Raw genomic sequence first — 18,716 nt, forward strand, 5'->3', positions numbered from 1 at the left:
AGTCTTGATTTTGGGTCTGGCATCAGCGACTGCTGTAAATACAATGAGTAGAAAAGCCAAAGAGCTTGCAGGAAAGCAAAGATTAAGTGAAAGAAAACCCGTGAAATTCAAGGAAATACGGCAAAGTGTGTAACAGATTTTGAATGCTGTCTATGATATTATGTAACTACAAGCGGAAAAGCTAAAATGTGATCGGCCTCTACTCTCAGAAGGGAGGGAATAATGACCGCTTAAGCAAAATATATATTATTTATGCATATATAGTTGCATATATATTATTTATACATAAACGTGAGAAGGAAAACCTAAGAGAAGACAAGAACATTTTATAGAAGGTGTTGATGGAAGAAAATAATTTGCAATATAGTTTAAAAGATAGAAATGGCATAGCAGAAAATATGTAGAGACTGATGTTAAATTTGAAATGGGAGAAAAAGAGGATAAAATATTTCAAACACCAACAAAGAATTGGCAAGCAAATAGAGAAACTGTTCATTTGTTTGTTTTAAGATTTCCCTCTCTAGAGTAAAAAGCTAAATGTTTTCAAAGCAACTATAAAGAAAAGCCTTTTGGAAAAGGTACTGTTCAAGCTTAGACAAATTTAATGTAGGTTAACATACATGTGGTCATGACTTCAGCATTTCATCTGTGGGAAGAAGGAAATGATCAGCATTAGAGTCTGACTTGGGGTCATTTTATCTGACCAATCAGGTTCATCATGTTCCAACCGTCCACTGCCTTCCTTCTGCTTCTAGGGAAACATGCCCAGCTTCTACTTGGGCCTCAGATTCTCTGCCAAGGAACCCACTCCCATCCATTTGTCTTCAAGAATTTCCCACTACGTCTCAACATAGACCACCTGGAGAATTCATGCCTGTCTCTCTCTGCCCACATAACTTCACTTACTATATAATTCTTTGTGCTATTCGTCACTTATTCCACATGTACTTAAAATAATTTTATAAAAACCAATTATTTGGATTTTCTGTCCATACAACCAGCACACAAGGAGTGTGACTTGTGGTGACTCCTTGGATGAGAAGCATGTATGCGTGTGCACATATACCCTTGTATGTAGCTACTTCTTACTTTTTCAGATTTGTCATATATTTTCTGCTTATTCACTTAGGCCGAGTAGAAACTCCCAAATAAAAACAGATCCGATGACTCAGCAAAACTGTATATGTTTGACATTTGCAAAATCATTTGGCCTCAAGTTAAATTACTTTAGCCTATGACTTTTCAAGTTTAGAGAGACTGAGAGGGATTTTAGGACAAGAACCATATTCCTAATGCAAACCTTACAACACAGAATCTGGAGATAGCACCAAATATTTGAAACCTGAATCATTCTAGAAAATGTGAAACCAAAGAATCCACAAGTCAAATCTTTTTAACATTTTTAGAAGTTGATAAGAGATTCCTTCAGTGAGGGATACAGTTGTGTTTTCAAATAAGGTGACTCCCACTTGTTGCTGGTATGACCACATCATCATTTTTGGGTGGGTTATCTGAAAACAGGGGAAGAGTCATGAGAATGGTTGAAGGCACTTGATTGAATGCAAATATCTGCACCATTTTTTTTAAAATCACATCTCCTATGCCTCTAAATCCTTTCAACTGAAGATAAAAATCAATCTTAGGTATATTAGCAGATTAAATGATATGAGTTATTTCACTTAGTAAAAATATTTTTAAGAGTACTTGGCTTCACTTTCAATTTTCTAAGGGAGAACATGACATAATTCCATTGATCCACATCCCTGTTACATGCATGCATCCCATTATCTGTATAAAACAAGTGTTGAATGAGTGGAAGTAATAAAAACTAAGTCTTTGCCTCTACTCTCTTAAGTGTGATAGGTAACTTCCTTTAATGACCTTCTTGAGTTTTTGGGATTTCCACAGCAATGTACTAAGGGATGGTAAACTGCCCCTCAGTAGGATCTCATCAGGAAAAAAAATGTTACTCAGTATCCTTGAGTCTGTTTTCTCATCTCTATAGGCCCAAACCCTTTGGGAGTAACTAGGTTGTGGATCGACACCCAAGCATCCAAATTCAGTTAATTTCTCATTCCTTGACATGAAGTACAGTCACCAATTGTGGAAAATATTTAGGAGATAAGAACTAGAGCCAGCGATATGTAAAATATATATATCTCTGGATAAGAAAGTCAATAACTACAAATGAGATTATAATTTTATAGGGTCTCAGATAAAATAATGAATATCCAATAAATCGTATTAGATATTTTCACCAGGCTGAAGCATCATCCCCCAAAGAATAAATGCAGAGTTAGACATAAAATATGTGGGGTGAGTGTTTGGTGCACTGGTAAAGAAATAAAATATAACCAACCCAGCATAAGTTCTCTGTTTTATTAATATAACTACCTGTTCTCCCACTTTTTAAACTTCAGAACAGTGTGTTTTATCAGGAAGTATATTGGACTCTTCTTGAGGAGACACAGTTCCTAATTATGCCATTAATTTCTTTTCATTCTTTTAAGCACTTGGTACCTGGATTTTCTCATCTGTCAAATGATAATAAAGCATAGTAATAAGTCATGCTGTGCCCCTCCTATATGCTTAAGATGATAAAATATAAAATAAGAAAAACTTTTTATAAGCAAAAAGTAAGTTATTTACATAAAATAGTTCTATAACTCATACTGCAAATAGTATTTGACATTACTTGGGAAGCAAATCATGTGTGGATCAGTTTCAGCTTTTAATCTAAAAGAATATTCTTCTCTGGCCTCCTCCTGCTTTAACTCCTTCCTCTGGTACTTTCATTTCCATAGTACTCTTTTATTCAATCTACGAAGAGTTACAATTTTACTTTTCTTAGAATTCAGGATCTACACTTTAATATCAGTATTGCCCTAGATTCTTTTTTTAAGATTTTATTTATCCATTTGAGAGACAGAGTTACAAACACAGAGAGAGAGGTCTTCTGTCCACTGGTTCACTCCCCAAACTGCTGCAACAGCTGGACCAATCTGAAGCCAGGAGCCAGGAGCTTCCTCCAGGTCTTCCACATGGATGCAGAGGCCCAAGAACCTGGGCCATCTTCCGCTGCTTTCCCAGACCATCATCAGGGAGCTGGATCAGAAGTGGAGCAGACAGGACTTGAACTGGTGCCCACATGGGATGCCAGTGCTACAGGTGGAGGCTTAACCAGTTACATCCCATTGCAGGTCTCAGTCCTAGATTCCTAAATTGATCTAGGATTCTAGCCATATATTTATAGCATCTCTATTATAGCTAATTCATAATCCACACATAAACACAGACTCTTTTGAAGGTAGGCACTGCCTTGTAGCTGTCCAGTTGGAAATGGAGAAAATGAGGGTAGGGGGTTGTGCAGAGCTTAAGGCAGCATTTGGCGTGCCTGTATCCCACATCAGAGTGCCAGGCTTTGAGTCCAAGCTCCTCGCCTGATTTCAGCTTCCTGCAGATCAATACCTTTTGGGAGACCTAGATTGAATTTGCAGCCCCTGCTTTGGCCTGGCCCAGGCTCTGCTATTGTCAATTTGTCTCCTGAATAGTGGTGGAGATGTAAAGAAAACTAATTTCTCTGAATTTGCAAATAATCCTTTTCTGGTCTCCCTTTATCTCAGAGAACATTTACCTGCTCGCTAAAGAATGTATTTCCCAAAGCAAATCTCACATGGTTTATAGACGGAAGATCCCTTCAAGATGGAAATGAAGGTAAGGGAACAAATCAGTGGAAATGGGTATGACAAAGGATGAACTTGAGAAAGTATCATTGCCCAGGCTTGACCTTTGCATTTAAGAACACTTCTCATTCCAAATAAAATGTCATCTTTCCTACCAGATATCATTTTCTAATACTTTATCTGGGTCCTCCATGGAGGTAAGGGTAAAATTTCTCAGAATGAAAGAATACAATTGACTTCATCACAACACTTTCATTTCATTGTAAAAACAGGTATTCGGGGGAGGGCTTTTGGTCCAATGGTTAAGAGAGTACGGATTTGATACCTAGCCCCAGCTCTGGCTTGGGTTCTGACACCAGCTTCTGCTAACACAGCCTATTGGTAAATGCTCAAGCACCTGGGTTCCTGCCTCATGCCTGGACTGAATTCCCTGCTCCTGGGCTGTCCTGGAAATTTAGGGAATGAAACAGTGGATGGGTGTGCTCGCTCTCTATCTCTCTCCTCTCTCTCTCTCTCTCTCTTCCTCTCAAATAAAATTTTTAAAAATTTTCAGACATTTCCTAAGTGATAACAAAAAAGTTTAATTCAACATACACTTATTTATAAATTCTAGGACTTTGTAATATAGCCACCTATTCTTTCGTTGCTCTCTTCTTTCAATACATTGTGTTCAAATAACTTAGCATCACTGCCTTAAATCCATCTCAAAATAATTTCTACATTTTCTTGTAAGAATCTAGGGCAAGTGTTGGGAGGGGCCCTCAAGGAAATGGATGTGAAGGACTTGGCTCCTTAACAAGGCACATACTCACAGGGAGAATTAAAAGTTCCTGGAGCAGAAACACACACCGAGACAAGCTCAGCTGATAATTCACAAAGCTGTATTTTTCACAGGTGGTAACCATGATGGCTTCTTCCAGATTAACTGCAGTGATCACCTGCCTGGACGATAGCCTTTCTCCTGAGTCAATGTATTATTAAAATGACTGAGCCATGCATTTCCTGCTGCTTGATTATTTTTAATTGATAAAATTAAAAGCTTATATTGAAGGATGATTATAATACTCACTTGATGCTTTTGTTTATTGGTTTGTTATTGACTCATTTTAAAAATATTTACCTACAAAAATAGGTACATTACAGATCCATAACCAGCAGTGTCCCCAGAAGAGCCGTCCCAAACTCAGATCAGGTGTGAATCATCCCCTTCACTACTATGAATAAACAATACTGAGAAGATGAGAGGATCTGCAGCCAAACCCCTCCCACGCATGGTCACAAAGTAACATTATTAATCAACACCTTTCCCACCTGGCCATGAACCAGTGCCATCCAGTAGCCTGAGCCAACAGCTCAAGTTAATCTCTAGTCTGCTGGAAGTGACCTTGTCTGAACAGAAGCCACAGCTTGACAATGTTAGACCCTTCGTTATCATATATTCATAACGAAAGCCTGGACATCAGCATACAGCTCGTGCAGAAAATGTTGGTGACTACTCCTGTTCTTATCTGTCTTTTAGGAATACACATTACTAATGAAGAGAGAAAAGGCAAGGGTGGATTTTTGGAACTGAAGTCTGTTTTAACAAGTGTGCGTGGTAATCAGTCAGCCCAATCAAACAACCTAACCATTTGGTGTGCAGCTCTGTCTCCGGTCCCTGGAAATAAAGTGTGGACCATCTCGGAAAGGATCACTATTTCCTGGGGTGAGCTGTCTATCTTAAAATGTCAACAAGGATTAGCAAAACTTGACATATGTTCAAACATGTCTTATAGAACACCAATTACTGCTACAGTGTTTTAATCCCAAAAACTCTGTACATAATTCAAAATTAATGTTTCAAAATATCAGATCTTTGTGACAAACTATGATTCTACTGAAAAGAATGTCTTAAGATTTAAAAAGTAGATACCTGCCACGCCACAGTGCTGGCTCCAGTAATAATAGTAAACAATGATTATTTCCCTTTATATTCCTTACCTCTAGCATAGTGCTGGCGATACCAAAGAAGCGTAGTAACTGATGAATGCATCCATTATTTACAAATATTTAGGTTTCAAAGTTACAGTTGAATATGGATAGTGAAATGGAGATTGGAAATACTGGATATCACTTACTATTCAATAAGGCTCCATCATCAGCGGGGAGAAGGAGCCATTTTAATGGGATTTTGATGGATCTAGGAATGTGGGCTCTAATAGCTAACTTCTTAAATTCCAACCATTCCTTGATGTTTCCTTGCTCTGTGTCTTTGGACAGCCTTTAACCTCTGAGTTCCAATCTCCTCACTTTAAATATGGGAATGCTGAGAATTTGTACAATCAATTGGATTCAAATTGGACTTAAATAAAATAGAAAACCCAGATGTCTTTAGCACAACATCAGCACATAAGAAGGGCTCATACATGTGGGTGGTTATAGACAAATGATATTCTTTTAGGGCCTTAGAGTGGTTGTCTTCTAGGAAGAATGGTCTCTTCCGAACTGTGTGAAAAATGTATTACTGCACCCATGGGAAGTACTGATTCTATCCAGCTAAAACTATAAGTTATACTTTATGATATTATATTTGTTCTTAAATAATTGAAATAAACATCTGTTGAAGTTTATTTGGCTTCTTTAATGTTTGTATATATTTGCCCTGTCTTAGGAACCATGCTGTAAATTACAAATTCAAAGCATAATACAACATGTAAAAAAAAAAAAAAGTAGATGAACAGAAAATTCTATTAATAACTATTAAACATACATATTTAATAGTAATCTAATAAAGTTTAAATAGATTCTCAAATCATTGTTACAACTTCATAGGACAATCAACCTCTCCAACCACGGTATTCGTCAGATTTTCATCACTATAACAAAATACCTATAACAAGCTATTTATGAAAAGAGAGGCTCATTTTGGCTCATGGCTTTGGAGTTCACAGTGCAAGATCAAGCAGCCCTTTCAGATGGGTTTCTCTCTGGTGACACTGAAGGATGCATCGCCAGAATGTGTGCAGAGAAAGCATCACATATCAAGCTAGGAAGAGAGAGCAGTTGGGTTCAACTCATAACCAACCCTCTCATGAAAACTGTCTTCTAAGAACACATCCCCATTGACCTAAGGACTTCTCAGTAGGCCCACCTTCTAAACATCATAATTGAATTATGTTTACAGCCTCCTAGTACCAGTCACATACAACTTTAGGGCTTCAACTTTAAATATCTTCATGAGTGCAGGAGACAAATCCTATTCAAAGCATAGTGAGCACCCTGCTATTTTCATAGATATTGTAGTCTATCACATACTCATAAAAACACACAACAATTCATGAGGGAAAGAGTTTTCCTTTGTTCCAAGAACATAGTCTGCTAGATGGGCCCTGCCTGGCTTTTCCACAAATGTAGTGGTTTTGTTATGGGAGCATTAAATGAAGAATAGCTCATGTCTCAGCACACATATATCCCCGTGACCCAGACGCAGGTGCCATTCTGATGCCAGATTGCCTCTCCCCTGCAGCCCTCCTTGTGTGTACATGTACATGGATGAATGCATCATCCTGTGACGTTTCAGTTAACCATCAGAAATTGTGATGTATTTACTCTAAACAGCCTTTTCCACCTTCATCCAATTCCCTCAGGAATAAGGACACTTCACTCTAAGACATGAGTGGGACAGTACTCTTGGAACAATATGAAGTTAATTGGTTCTCATCCAGAGTAGCCAATGACTTTGGAAGGCTCCAAGGATATTAGCTAAGATCCTCATATCTCAAGGTCCTGAAGATAACCCTACTTTCCTGTTCTATATTTTAGAAACAGATCCAAAAAATAGTATCATGTAAGTTGCAAACTCTACTTGACTTCAAGATCAGAAAATCATGAATATTTTTAGCATAATAAAGAGGCACACTGATATTGATATACAAAATTTACTGTAATTTTATAGGGAAGTCCTCGATCTAGTATAATTTTAGGCTCTGAGCAGGTGGTTAATTTTAAACTTGCAAATCTCCTTTATGAGCAACTATTAAAGATAATAAGCCCTAAATGTTTCAGTTTCCGTAAATTACAGCTTACCTTCTGGTCACACTCAGACCTATGTTTGTGAATGATTTCGAAGATGCAGCCCAGTCTCTAGGAAGCAAATCTATCACTGTTTCATTTTGCCCATGTGTTAAAAGTTCTTACAAACATACTTCCAAACATCTGCTCCACCAGAGGAGTACTGCAGAATACTTTCTGAAGTCCAGAGCAGACGTCTGATACCTGCTGCATTAGACATTGCCTACCAGGTTATACTACTGTGGACAATATTCAGAGATAAAAACACAGAAGAAAAGCCTGCCACCTCTGAGGATGAGAGCCTGAGACATATCTGAGAATATGACAGGGGAGAAAGGAGATTTAGTGAGGGAACAGCAAGAATTTGGCTCCCTTGTGTTCCCAGAGAAGGGTAATGATATTGGAGACTGCAAGGTAACAGCCTTCTGAGATGCTTCCTTCCCCACCTACACCTTGTCTCCCAAGAAGTTCAAGCACTCCGTGATTTCTGTGCTAGAGAATTCAGAAAAGGGATAGGAACAAGGTAAGGTTGATCAGTGGCTCTTCATGCTGTTCTTTGAGCATCAGTGGCTGCAGAATTCCTGTGAATCCAATAGTAGTTACAAAAAAAAAAAAAAAACCCTTTCTTACACCAGTCAGAATGGTAGCAATGCAGAGTTTTGTCTTTTTGCCATGCTCAGAGTTGAGTTTGAGGTTTGTTTCATTGTTTTTGCTATTGTTTGTTTTTGTGTTTTATGAGAAAGGAGACTTTTTTTTTACCCAAAAGCTGAGTGAAATTTCCACTCAGCTGAGCAATATCCTGGCTCACCTTGGCCGTGACTGAAATTCATTTACTAAGTAGATTTCCAACTCTAATTGTTGACCTGAAGCCATTTTGAACAGAAAGAGAGAGAGAGAGGATTGATGATGATGATGACGTGTGTGTGTGTGTGATGGGGCCTGGGTGGAGGTTTGAGTGTGATGAGGAAAGAGGAGTGCAATGGGATTTCTCAATAATGGGACAAGATGACAACTGAACATTCAGGTGGGATAGGAAATGCCAGACAAATATTTCTTGTTTCAAGACTTCCCATATGCAGCCAGCCTCATACCCATGATTGATCCTGGGGGTCCTGTGTGTATCAGTAGAAAACTTTAACATGCATATAAATCAACCAAGCATCGCATTAAAAACACATGTCCTACTTCAGTAAATCTAGAGCGGGACCCAAGATTTTGCACTTCCAACAAGATCCAAAGACAAGCCTATTCTGCTGGTTTGTGGAACTTCTTTTGTGAAGACAGCACCTGCCACACTCTGGGACTTGGTTCATTTCTAGGTGTACCAGACGAGAGCTGATACAAGCTACAAGGAAGCCACAGAAATGAACTACCTTCCCTGTGGGACAGGCCCATGGCTGCTGCTGTCCAAGAGGTCATAGCAGACATACAAGGGAATGGATGATGTTTTAGGTCAGCTGTTCAACCCTTATAACTGTATGGTAAATGCAACATTCCGAAAACTAGCTGAAGTGTTCTAACTAGCATTAGAATTTGGCAAATCATTTCTTCCTCTTAAGTTTTCATCACTCCTTTCCATACTCTCAGAATTTTTTGTTTTGTTTTGTTTTTTGGACCACACTATAATTTCTACTTCACAGTTCAATCCAAAACCAGACATCTTTTGGCTTCAGGTTTTATGTTGAAATTACCTTTGTTATGGGGCAAAGTGTGCATCTCAAGATGTGCTGTGAAGCCGAGCCCCCCCTCACAGAGACACCATTTCATGCTGAGATATGGCAGAATAGTATCCTAAAACAGAAATGTTCAACCAATGAAAAATAAATGTTTCCTGTTGTGGAAATCTGAGATTAAGCAGGACCTATCAGTATCTTCTAGGCCAGGAGTAGAAAAACGTTTACTGTGAAGGCATGGAGGACTGTATGGTCACTATCTGAATTACTCTGTCACTGCAGTAAGAAAGCAACCATAGACAATAAGTAAACAAATGGAAAGACTGTGTTCTTATAAAACTTTATTTACACACAGAGACAATAGGCAGAATTTGACCGTGCATCACAGTTTTCTACCTTACACTCCAATCAGTCTATACAAAAAAGCTATTATTTTTCAGATCCATGGCTCATCTTATTAAGGTGCTACTTTGAAAAATTATGTTGATGGTGACCAGTAGTCAGATATGCACTTGGTCTTTCTTCAAATGTTAAGAATAGATTTGTATGCATTGATTCATCCACTTTCATTTGTCTGAATCCAGAAAGACAGTGGGAAATGAAACAATTACTCATCTTAAATGCCATACTTAACGAAATAGTTTGATAAGACCTTTACTGCAATAAACATGGAGAGATGAGCACATTACAAATTCCCATACCTCCTTAAGTTTGAGAAGAGAAATTTGAGGATGGAAAAATGTCAGAAAAAAATCATGAACCAAAACCAAAACCAAAAATCATGTAGAGTATAATGTGTTTGAGTATATTGAGTATATACACAAACATGTTGAGTATATTGGGTTGAAATATCACCATTGTATAAAGGGTATGATTTGAGAAAGATGGGAAAGATGATAGGGAACATTAGAAGTAGAGTGTAATAAGGAGCCAAAGCATGACCAGATTTGTATTTTATGTAGAAGAATTCAAACGTATTTAAGATGGTATGGGGGAAGAAGGCTATTTTGTTAATCTGATACACTCTGCATGTAACTATCCCCAATCTCCTCAGAGATTAACAAAATGAAATCATATGAGAACATTTCTAAAAGTCAATGGAAAATCGCATTAAAAGATAAGTTTGCTTTGGTGCAAAAAATTGAAACCCAGGCATATGAGGGATCTTGAAAAATTTCATGGAAAATGGATAGTTTTAAATCTACACATGGATTTCAAAAAAAATTTGCACCAAGATAAATTTATTTTAATTGCATTTTTCCATGAACATTTTGAAATGCTCTTATATATGAAAGCCAGTCAGAATCAGTTGTGAGCACTATCTTGAACCAACAGCAATGACAATATTACCAAGAATGAGAATAAAACAGATTTATCTAGATCACAAAACAAATTCCTATCAGGTGACATAATTAAGCAGTATGTATTTGTCCTTTAAAGTAAATAAAAGTAAATTATAGAATAGAAAACCAGCAGTATAACTCTAAATATGTAAGTAATTGACATAGATCATCTGATTGTGGAATTATATCTGATGACATTATATCTAGAAAAGTCACAAAATCCTCCAGTCTCAAAGTCACCTATCCACATTCAACCCATGTGTTTCTAAAGTAAAAATATCTGGGGCCAGCGCTGAGGCGCAGTGGGTTAATGCCTTGGCCTGAAGCGCCGGCATCCCACATGGGCACTGGTTTGAGACCCAGCTGCTCCTCTTCCAATCCAGCTCTCTGCTATGGCCTGAGAAAGCAGTAGAAGATGGCCCAACTCCTTGGGCCCCTGCACCCGCATGGGAGACCTGGATGAAACTCCTGGCTTCTGGCTTCAGATTGGTGCAGCTCCAACCATTGCGGCCAACTGGGGAGTGAACCATTGGATGGAAGACCTCTCTCCCTCTCTCTGCCTCTCTATGTAACTCCGACTTTCAAATAAATAAATAAATCTTTTTTAAAAATAAAATAAAAATATCCTTCTGACATTTGTAAATTGTTTTATATTAATAATAGGACTGTTCTAAAATAAAATGATAAGAACTTAAGGAATTAATCATGAATAAAAAATATAAGTAAAACAATGAATTCTAACCTCTATTTCAGCATCACTCCTCCCAAACATACATGCAAAGAAAAGTTGTAGCCAAACAAAAGCAAAATTTGAAACTTTAGGGAAAGCAGACTGATACTACAAATCTTAAATACTGGTGTTATATTGAATTTGATAATTGCATCATTGTTTCTACTCTTGCCAATTGAAAAGTATTGGGGAGTTTATGGATTTTGTAAATAGTATGTTTACTTTTCAAGCACTTTAAAATATTGACTGCTATAATGGTCTTGGTGAATGTCCTTTTCTCCAGGAAATTTTCCCAAACCTCTTGATTTTGACCAGTACCCCTTCACCGTATTCCCCTGGTACCCTGCTCCTCCATGAGCACAGCACTCAGGGCAGTGCCTGGCTACCTGTTTCTACTGTGTGCTCTTTATGGACAATCCCATGTCTCTCATTCACTGTCCCATCCCCACTACCTTGTGCATAACAGTTCCTCAGTACTGATTTGTTAGATGATGAATAATGAAATGTTAGGAGCTAATTCAATATCTTTCTATTACAGTATTTTGTTCATTGTAGGTATCTTTGTTGTCCTTTCAGATTCTGTGGCTCCCCCAGTAGATGCTACATTCAGTGTTACAGAATCTACCAACAGCATATCTCCTACAAGTAAGAACGTTTTCACACTACTTTTCTTTATTTCTCTCTCTTTTTTTTCTGTTCAGCTTCTGCAAAAGCCTTTATTTCTATTTTGTCTAAGGCTTGGGAAAAGGGCTTCAGGGTTGTTAAAAAGATGTCTCAAAGCTGGAGTGAGCAGCTAATGCAGAAACCCTGATATCAGGAAGTGCAGAGCCCCGACCCCCACCAAGACACTGAGCTCTGGCAATTCCTATTCATGCTGTAGGGTGAGCCTTCCCAAGAGGCATTAGTCCAGCTGGCTTGGGGACCACCAGCCCAGAGGTCAGTCAGTTGGTCATCATCATCTTGATGAATTTCATCCTCTCACTTGGGAAGTGGCTCCCCAAGAAGGCATAGAGATGGGAGTTGTACAGGCAGAACCCAGAGCATGTAAATTGGCTTGGTTCTGGTTCTTTTCCAGGGCTACAGTAGTGTCTCAGCATCAGGGATTTGAACCACTCACCTTGAGATAGTGCCTGTGCATCCTGAGAGAGGCTGTAACTGATGCACTGGTTTTGCATCTTCAAGAGGTGTTGGATGCCCTGAGACCTCTTCTCTGACAAATCACAGAATAAGTATCTAATGCCTTCCAGCCCTGAGAGGGGTAAGCATAGGAGGCCAACAGGTGCAAATCAACCAGATGGACCCCAGTGGACTAATTCTGAGTATCTGAGAAGTTATGGGTGGTCACCAACAAGGAGCTAATCACCAAAATCTGTTATCTGGTCCCAGAGAAAATAAATGCAGAGATGGTGGTTCCTGGAGTTGCAACTTGAGAGGAGGTTGGCGCTAGAAGAGGCAGGTCCTCAGATCTACTCTTGCTCAGTTGGAGCAAGAGGCAGATCCTTGGGTCTTGGGCGTGCTGCTTCAAATATTTTTTTCTTTCCATTAGCTATTAACCTTTTAACCAAGCAGGTAATGAAAAATTTTTAGCAAACTTAGTTGTAACATTTTAGATAAACATATTAAGTACTATTTTCATGGCTGCCAAGTTCCTTTACTTGCCCTAGGAAAATCAGGGTAAATAATATTCAGTAGGCAATTTAAATTCTGTATTCATTATTAAACAGACTAATAAATGGACAGTCCTCCTCCACAACTATATTCACAGTAGGGAGTTTAAGAAATTGGTTGTAAGTGGGGATCTTGTGTGCCAAATATAGTTAGATCATTTTAAATGGAAATTTGTTCTGGTTCAATGACAAAGCTCACTGGTGAGGATGATGAATCCAGACCTCTCCTTTGTGGCATCATTAATAATGAAGGTCAGCCTGGGTTAGTGTTGCTATGGCAGAGGAACAGCAGTGCTCTCAGAATTTGGCATTGGTGCCAACAAATCATAAATTCCTGTGTCCCTGGCCTTTATGTTAACAAAGAACCTTGGTGACATCTCTAATACAAAAACCTTACATTCTATGTAGAGTGGAAGTATGACTTTCATTTATTATTTAATTAAAACTTTCAATTTTAGCTCAAGTTGAGAAATGAAAATGGAATAAAACAAAAGCAATAAGTAGGAATGAACAATTCCTTTAGCCAGTAGCCTTTGGAGTGCAGCTTGCAGTCACTGTCATAAATTGATGGCTCTCAGAAAACAAGGCAGGTGGGACAATGATAAAAGTTTAGAAATCACCCATCAAAAATTTTACATCCTTCTGATTTTTCCTTGTTAGTGTTTTATAATTTTTCTTTTTCTCTGCTTTTTTTGAAGTTCCTTTTCCTTCCTCTTTTAGCTCATCATTCAGTATAAACTATAGTGTATTATGGCATTTCTCATACAGCAAGCAGCATATTCCATGATATTACCTCAGATCTCTGAAGTACTCTTACTAGTTGTCCATTAATTCTTTAAAATAACATCAAAACTTAGCAATGTATGAAACATATACTGTCTAAAAGTTTTCTGGTGATCAGGAACCCAGGAGTAGCTTAGCTGGGTGGCACTAACTCAGGTTCTTCCAAAGGGTGTGATCAAGCTGTTGACTGAAGCGTCAGTCATCTGATGGCTTGATGGGAACTGAGGAATCTGCACCTGTGCTCAAGAATGTTGGCAGGAGTTCACAGTTCCTTACCAGTTCAGGCTTTTTCTGGATATGCATATAATGTAGAGCTGGCTTCCCACAGACTAATTCAATAAACACAGTAACTAAGATGAAAGCCATAGTACTTTTATATGAATTCATCTCCAAAAGTGTGTCCCTGCACTTCTACTTTATTTTTTATTATTTTTTATTTTTCCCAAAGAAACCTTTTATTTAATGAGTACAAATTTCATAAGTACATTAGGAATATAGTGATTCTTTCTACCATACCCGCCCTCCCACCCTACTCCCATCCCACCTCCTCCACCCTCTACCATTCTCAGTCCCTTTTTCCATTAAGATTAATTTTCAATTAACTTTGTATGTAGCAGACCAACTCTGTACTAAGTAAAGATTTCAACAGTTTGCATACACACACACACACAAATGTTTGAGAACAATTTTTACAGTTAATTCTTATAACACAACTCATTGAGGACAGACGTCCTGCATGGGAAATAAGTGCACAGTGACTCCTGTTGTTAACTTAACAATTAACATCCTTATTATGACGTCAGTGATCACCAAGGTTCTTCACATGAGCTGCCAAGGCAATGGAAGCCTTTTGAATCCACAATATCCATCAGTATTTAGACAAGGCAATAAGCAAAAAGGAAGTTTTCTCCTGCATTTAAGATAAGTGCATCCTTTGATGGTCACTTCTTTCCACTGGGTCTCTCTCATAGAGACCCTTCATGTAGGACAATTTTTGCCACAGTGTCTTGGCTTTCCATGCCTGAAATGCTTTCATGGGCTTTTCAGCCAGACCAGAATGTTTTAAGGGCTGATTCTGAGATCAGAGTGCTATTTAAAGCGATTGTCATTCTATGAGTCTGCTATGTGGACTGCTTCCCATGTTGGAACATTCTCTCCTTTTGAATTCTATCATTATTACCAGACACTTGATCTATTTATATGATCCCTTTAACACTTAATCCTATCTATATGATCACTTTAACACTTAATATAGTCACTTTAACAGTTAAGATTGGTATTTTTCACCTAGCTGAATGAGATTTGGCAACATTTTAAACTGTACCCTTAGAATTAAGTCTGTAGGAATGTCTGCAAAACTATATAGCTTTATAGTCTCAAACTTCCTTCTCCCTCTCTTATTCCCACTCTTATTTTTTACCGAAATGTATTTTCAATTGACTTTATACACATATGATTAACTCTATGCTAAGTAAAGTGTTCAACAAATAGTATTAAGAAGAGAAAAAAAATGTTCCTTGACAATCAAGACAAGGGCTATACAAGTCATTGTTTCCCAAAGTGTCAATTTCACTTCTACAGATTGCCTTGCAGGTGCTCTATTAGTTATCACAGGTCAGGGAGAATATATGGTATTTGTCCCTTTGGGACTGGCTTATTTCACTAAGTATAATGTTTTCCAGATTCATCCATATTGGTGCAAATGACTGGATTTCATTTTTTCAACCACAATGTAGTATTCCATAAGGTACATATCCCATAATTTCTTTATCCAGCCTTCAGTTGACTGGCATTTATGTTGATTCCATGTCTTAGCTATTGTGAATTGAGCTGCAATAAACATGGGGATACAAATAACTTTTTTATTTAATGAATTCATTTCCCTTGGGTAAATTCCCAAGAGTGGGATGGCTATGTCATATGATGGGTCCATATTCAAATTTCTGAGATATCTCCAAACTGTCTTTCATAGTGGTTTCAACAGTTTACATTCCTACCAACAGTGGATTAGTGTGACTTTTTCACCATAACCACACCAGAATTTGTTGTTTGTTTATTTCTATATGAAAGCTATTCTAACTGTGGTGAGGTGAATTCTCATTGTTGTTTGGATGCCTAGTGATCCTGAACATTTTTTCGTGTGTCTGTTGACCATTTTGATTTCCTCTTTTGAAAATTGTCTGTGTAAGTTCTTGGCCCATTCTTAACTGGGTTGTTGATTATGTTGTTGTGGTGTTTCTTGATCTCTTTATATATTCTGGTTGTTAATCCTTTATCAACTGCATAGTTTGCAAATAATTTCTCCCATTCTGTTTGTTGCCTCTTTACTTTCCTGAGTGTTTCTTTTGCAATAAAGAAGCTTCTCAATTTGATGTAATCCCATTTGTGAATTTTTAGTTTTGATTGCCTGTGCCTCTGGGATCTTTTCTAAGAACTCTTTACCTATGCCAATGTCTTGAAGGGTTTCACCAATATTCTGTAATAATTTGATGGTATCAGGTCATAGATTTAGGTCTTTAATCCATTTTGATGGATTTTTGTGCAAGGTTAAGGTAGGGATCTTGTTTAATATTTCTCATGTGTAAATTCAGTTTTCCCAGCAGCATTAGTTGAATAGACTGTCCTTGCTCCAGGGATTGGTTGTAGTTTCTTGATCAAATATAAACTTGTTGTAGATGCTTGCATTGATTTCTTGTGATTCTATTCTGTTCCATTGGTCTATCCATCTGTTTTTGTACCACTACCAGGCTGTTTTGATTATAACTACCCTGTAGTATGTCTTCAAATATGATATTGTGATGCCTCCAGCTTTGTTTTTGTTGTATATGATTGCTTTAGCTATTCGGGGTCTCCTATGTTTTCACATGAATTTCAGCATCATTTTATCTAGATCTGGTATTAGATTGGTATTTTGATTGATATCACATTGAATCTGTAATTTGTTTTCAGAAGAATGATCATTTTGATGATATTGATTCTTTCAATCAATGAACATGGAAGATTTTTCCATTTTTGTGTATCTTCTATTACTTTCTTTAATGTTTTGTAATCCTCATCATATAGATCTTTGACATCCTTGGTTAAATTTATTCTAAAGTATTTGATTTTTTTGTAGCTATTGTAAGTAGATTTGAACTTACAAGTTCTTTCTCAGCTGTGCCATTGTCTGTGTATACAAAGGCTTTTGATTTTTGTGAGTTGATTTTATATCCTGCTACTTCACCAAACTCTTCTCTGAATTCTAATAGTCATTTGGTGGAGTCCTTTGGATCCTCCATATGTAGAATCATGTCATCTGAAAATAGGGATAGTTTGATATCCTGTTTCTCAATTTGTATCCCTTTGATTTCTTTTTCTGGTCTAATGACTCTGGCTAAAATTTCCAGGACTATATTGAATAGAAATGTTGATAGTGGGCATCCTTGTCTAATTCTGGATATCAGTAGGAAAGCTTCCAACTTCTCTCCATTCAATATGACTCTGGCTGTGAGTTTTGTCATAAAATGCCTTGATTGTGCTGAGGAATGTTCCTTCTATTCCAAATTTGCTTAAAGTTCTCATCATGAAATGATGTTGTATTTTATCAAATGCTTTCTCTGCATCTATTGAGATAATAATACTGTTTTTGTTCTGTAATTTGTTAATGTGATTTATCACATTGATTGATTTGCAAATGTTGAACCATCCCTGCATACTAAGGATAAATCCCAGTTGGTCTGCGTAAATGATCTTTCTGATGTGTTGTTGGATTCAATGGCTAGAATTTCGTTGAGGATTTTTGCATCTATGTTCATCAAGGAAATTGTATTTGCATATGCTCTAGAGATTCCTGAGTTGCTGATTTCCAGATTCATTCCATTGTGGTCTGAGAAGATGCATGATATGATTTCGATTTTTTGAATTTGCTGAGACTTGCTTTATGGCCTAGTATTTGTCTATCCTAGAGAAAGTTCCATTAACAAGTGAGAAAAATGTATATTCTGCAATAGTAGGATGAACAGTTCTGTGGATATCTGTTAAGTCCATTTGGTCTATGGTGTCAATTAATTCTGCTGTTGTATACTGATTTTCTGTCTGGTTGATCTGTCTATTGCTGAAAGTGGGGTATTGAAATCCCCATTACTATTGTATTTGAGTCTATGTCTCCCTTTAGGTCCTTTAACATTTCTTTTAAATATCCAGGTGCCCTATAATTAGGTGCATATATGTTTATAGTAATGACATATTCCTATTGAATTGATCCCTTAATCATTATATAGTGCACTTCTTTGTCTCTTTTAACAGTTTTTGTGTTAAAGTCTATTTTGTCTGTTATTAGGATGACTACACCAGCTGTTTTTCTTTGTTTGTTTGTTTGTTTGTTTGTTTCTATTGGCATGGAATATCCTTTTCCATCCCTTCACTTTCAGTCTGCATGCATCTTTGTCGCTGAGATGTGTTTCTTGTAGACAGCAAATTTATGATTTTTGTTTTTAATCCATTCAGTCAGTCTGTGTCTTTTAAGTGGAGAGTTGAGGACATTTACATTCAAGGTGACTATTAATAAGTAATGACTTTGCCCTGTCACTTTTCCAAAAATATTTCTGTTTTATACTTTGGATTTCCTTTGTAATTTTCCTGGGAGATATTCTTCCTTTACTTTATTTCATATTGATGAGCATGTTTCTGTGTTTCTATGCTCAGCACATCCTTAAGCATCTTTTACAGGACTAGACAGGTGGTGACAAATTCTTTTAATTTCTTTTTGTTATGGAAAGTATGGTTGACAGTTCTTTTCTCTTAAGACT

At 37.4% G+C, this 18,716-nt stretch overlaps 1 protein-coding gene across 1 annotated transcript in view; it reads left to right on the forward strand.

Annotated features, from left to right (window-relative positions):
• CD96 (CD96 molecule) overlaps positions 1 to 18,716 on the forward strand; it is a 116,699-nt gene that overhangs the window by 52,625 nt on the left and 45,358 nt on the right. Inside the window, exons 6-8 of the mRNA XM_062207887.1 lie at positions 3,624 to 3,714; positions 5,203 to 5,388; positions 12,056 to 12,124. Coding sequence (XP_062063871.1) covers positions 3,624 to 3,714; positions 5,203 to 5,388; positions 12,056 to 12,124 — 346 coding nt within the window. The remainder of the gene's footprint in view (positions 1 to 3,623; positions 3,715 to 5,202; positions 5,389 to 12,055; positions 12,125 to 18,716) is intronic.

The sequence above is a fragment of the Lepus europaeus genome, chromosome 2, assembly GCF_033115175.1.
Source record: "Lepus europaeus isolate LE1 chromosome 2, mLepTim1.pri, whole genome shotgun sequence".
In the NCBI taxonomy this organism is placed as follows: Eukaryota; Metazoa; Chordata; class Mammalia; order Lagomorpha; family Leporidae; genus Lepus; species Lepus europaeus.